The sequence below is a fragment of the Acomys minous genome (assembly GCF_964271855.1).
Source record: "Acomys minous genome assembly, chromosome: 1".
Taxonomy (NCBI): Eukaryota; Metazoa; Chordata; class Mammalia; order Rodentia; family Muridae; genus Acomys; species Acomys minous.
Window position 1 is genome coordinate 58,811,991 of NC_140483.1, and position 3,387 is coordinate 58,815,377.

A 3,387-nucleotide genomic window follows, 5' to 3' on the forward strand; every position below is an offset into this window, starting at 1 on the left:
CTGGCTCTTAGAGGGATTTAAGAACTTCTGAATATCATGCTGGGGGGGGGGTGTGTTGAGGAGAGAAGCCTTGTCTGTGATGGGATTCCAAGTCCTATTCTTTAAATATTTCTCCTGGCTATAGTAGCTTGGCTATGGGAAGTGTGGAAGAATACCCTGGATTTTAGAAAAGAACATTTAGTTCTTTTACTTGTACTTTGTTTCTACAACTTTGAGAGCAGAGGCCTCCAAAGAATGCTGTCATTTGTGTCTGTAGCCTGTAGATGTGTGCTGCGTGACCAACAGCCTCCTGACATTCTACAGAGACAGGGTGTTCAAGGACCATCAGGAGATGAACCCCGAGGTCCTGAGGAGAATCAGCAGAATTGCCAACTCTTTCCTCTACATGCAGAAAACCCTGGAGCGATGCGTGAGTCAGGGTGCCAGCATCCAAAGCATCCCTTGAGATCTGCCCAGGACTTGTGGGGTCAGGACATTTCTTGCCCTGTCATTTATATCTGTGTCCTTCGAGACTTCGCAATAGTTTTGCCAGTCCCAAGGGCCTGATGACACCTCATTGGATGGGTCCCCTCATGGAGTGACCGACTGATGTCAGAATTTCTCCTAAGTGTACAGTAGCCCGTAAGAGGGACATGACATGGGTTGCATGTTGACCATAAGTACACCTCTGGACTTTCTGTTTCTGACCCTTTGGACTTTCTACACTAAGACATTTCTGGGAAGTCATATGGTAAGGCCTGTCTCCAAGGGTCACCTCTAAGCTCACTGTCACTTGTTAAAATCAAACAGAGACAGAGGTTAAAATAATCAACAAAAAGCTTAGGCTAAGAGAAACCTTGGTTTCTCTTTGGCTGCCGATGAGTTGCTGCGTGGTGGGGTTCCTTCGTGGCGGATGATTTCTACCCTTTCTGTGTCTCAGATCCAAAAAATGTCTAGAAGGGGGAACAGCCCCTATAATAGTTTAAAACTACATAGTGGAACCAAATAGACATATTGAATAGATTATTAACCTTGTGGGGTGCTGCACTCAGAGCTGTGACAAGGTGGACCTGGCTCTTCCGACGCCAACCGTCTTCTTCACTATGGACGCAGGCCACAAACAGACCCTACTTCCTCCTAGCTGCTTTTCTCTTAAGCCTTTTCACCTGACCTAGGACTGAGGGACAAGCAGGGAAAGGAGGTTGGTGTAAGAGCCCCCTAATGAGTGCTGTCCCCATTGTGTCCCAGCAGACGCATAGACGGTGTCACTGCAGTCAGGAAGCCACCAATGCAACGAGAATCATCCATGACAACTACAATCAGGTGAGGTCTGGGGAGAGTTTAGGGGAGATGGGCCGAGGAGATAGTTGAGAGAATGCACAATATGTCAGCCCTCTCTCCACGCAGAACAATCTGTTCTTTCCATCAGTCTTCCTTGCCCCTCCATCCAAGTTAATGCCTACAAGTGTTGCAGGTCATTGGTCAATTCCCTGGTCCTCTCCTCCATCCTCCCAACATCTTCACATCAGGCCTGGCCTGAGTAAGATATGTTCCTACAGAAGGAGCAGTAATCTCCAGCGCATCTGAAGCTGTTACCCGTGAGACATGACACATATGGTGTCCTTGCGGTCGGGACATGGCCCTTGGCATTCTGCATACTGGTGCCAGTAGTCAGCACTCAGGGGTGTTGGTGCAGGCACAGTCATCAGGGTGTGTCATCACTGGATCTGACTGTAGTGTAGAGTCTGGTCCAAGTTCCTCATTCTCAACACTCTGTAAATGATGCTGGTGCCTCGAAGAGAAAAGAGGTTAGGACTGTTTCAGAGCTCGGCTTCCTTGGGGTCAGGCTTTGTGAAAGTGATGCTGTAGGCAGACTGAAGATTCAAACAGTTCATGCTATGATCCAGGTACCATTCGAAGCCCACTAAAGCTACCTTGACTCTGCCACAAAGTTCTGCGTATAAACTGCATTGGATCAATTGGGAAATGGAGGCACAAAGCGGTTCCATGTGTTGATTAAGTTTGTGCTACAGCTACTTGGTATAGATAGGACTTGGCGCCATGCTCAGTGGCTCCAAGGGATGTGATTTTACCTCCCAGCGTCTCCATTTAGTGTGGAAGGAGGTGGTTCTTTAACTTGCTGTGTGATGTTTGGGTAGACACCCTTTAGGGGCCTCAGTGCTTTGATGTGCCTGTATGGGCCGCATGTTCTCCATACTCACTGGAGAGAACTGATACAAGAGACAGGAGTGGTTACATTGAATGGATAGGAATAGAAGATTAAGAAGACCTGGTTGGCAAGGCTAGTATTTCCTGTGAAAGGAAGGGGGAAAAGGAGAAAAGAACGGAGGATTTAAAAAATTTGTGTATAAGGAGCTGAAATTATTTAAAGTGCTTATTTGTGTATTTTTTTGTGTGTGTGTATGTGGTGTGTGTGTGTGTATGTGTGTGTGTGTATGTTTGTCCTCAGCTATGAGGAAAAGAACTTTTGATTCTGCACACTATGCCAAAAGTTTGATAAATAAAAAGTGAAGCCTCATAAGGTTCAGAATATGGGCCTGCCATATCCCAACTTTGGTGCAGTCAGGATTCATGCTGTATTTATTTATTTATTTATTTATTTCCTTTATTAATTTATTCTTGTTACATCTCAATGGTTATCCCATCCCTTATTTATTTATTTACTTTTGTTTTAGCTGGAGGTCTCATCTGCTGCCCTCAAGTCTCTAGGAGAGCTGGACATATTCTTAGCTTGGCTTGACAAGAACTATCAGGAAACGCCCGCCCGCAACTTGACACTAAATGCCTCGTCTGATTAGGCATACACATGCACTGTGAGGGTTTTATGTTTGGTTTGTTTGTTTGTTTGTTTGTTTGTGGTCAACAGCTAACTTTAAAGAGGAGAAAGATATGGAAAGCCTCCATAATTATCTAAAATGAGGATCTTTCCTGAGAACTTGCTGATGTGGAAAAAACATCCTCTCTTCTGGGCTGGAGTCCCTCAGGAAAATTTGTGGACTGAGTAGATCTCAGCTCCACCAAATTGGCCGCTGTGGTATTTATAGCAACATATGGCTGTTGAGACATCCCAGAGGCTGTCCTAGGAGCAGTGGACAGCCTCTTTAATTTATTGTAAAGTGGCTTCTTACAGGCCTATGCTGTGCACCTCGTGGTGAGCTGTAGTGCATATTGTACTGACTGACTGACATTTATGAATAAACTGTGGTTTACCTATGAGAATGAACTGCCTTCTCACTCACATAAAGACTCATCTATGGAAATAAAAGATTCCCCAAAGATGCAGAACAAGCAGGGAAGCTTAGCCCAAGGCAGGGATAAAATGTCTGTGGATATGTGACTACATTTTCCATTGCTGTAACAAAATATATAGGCTGGGTAAGTTCGTCA

The 3,387-nt window shown here is 45.2% G+C and overlaps 1 protein-coding gene across 2 annotated transcripts in view; it reads left to right on the forward strand.

Annotated features, from left to right (window-relative positions):
• The window catches only part of IL19 (interleukin 19), a 6,810-nt gene extending 3,637 nt beyond the window's left edge, over window positions 1–3,173 (forward strand). Inside the window, exons 4-6 of one of the 2 annotated variants that reach the window (XM_084784177.1) lie at window positions 257–409; window positions 1,228–1,302; window positions 2,676–3,173. In XM_084784177.1, coding sequence (XP_084640303.1) covers window positions 257–409; window positions 1,228–1,302; window positions 2,676–2,798 — 351 coding nt within the window. In that variant the 3' untranslated portion in view covers window positions 2,799–3,173. The remainder of the gene's footprint in view (window positions 1–256; window positions 410–1,227; window positions 1,303–2,675) is intronic. The other variant, XM_084784178.1, reaches the window with a different exon arrangement.
• The last annotated feature ends 214 nt before the right edge of the window (window positions 3,174–3,387 follow it).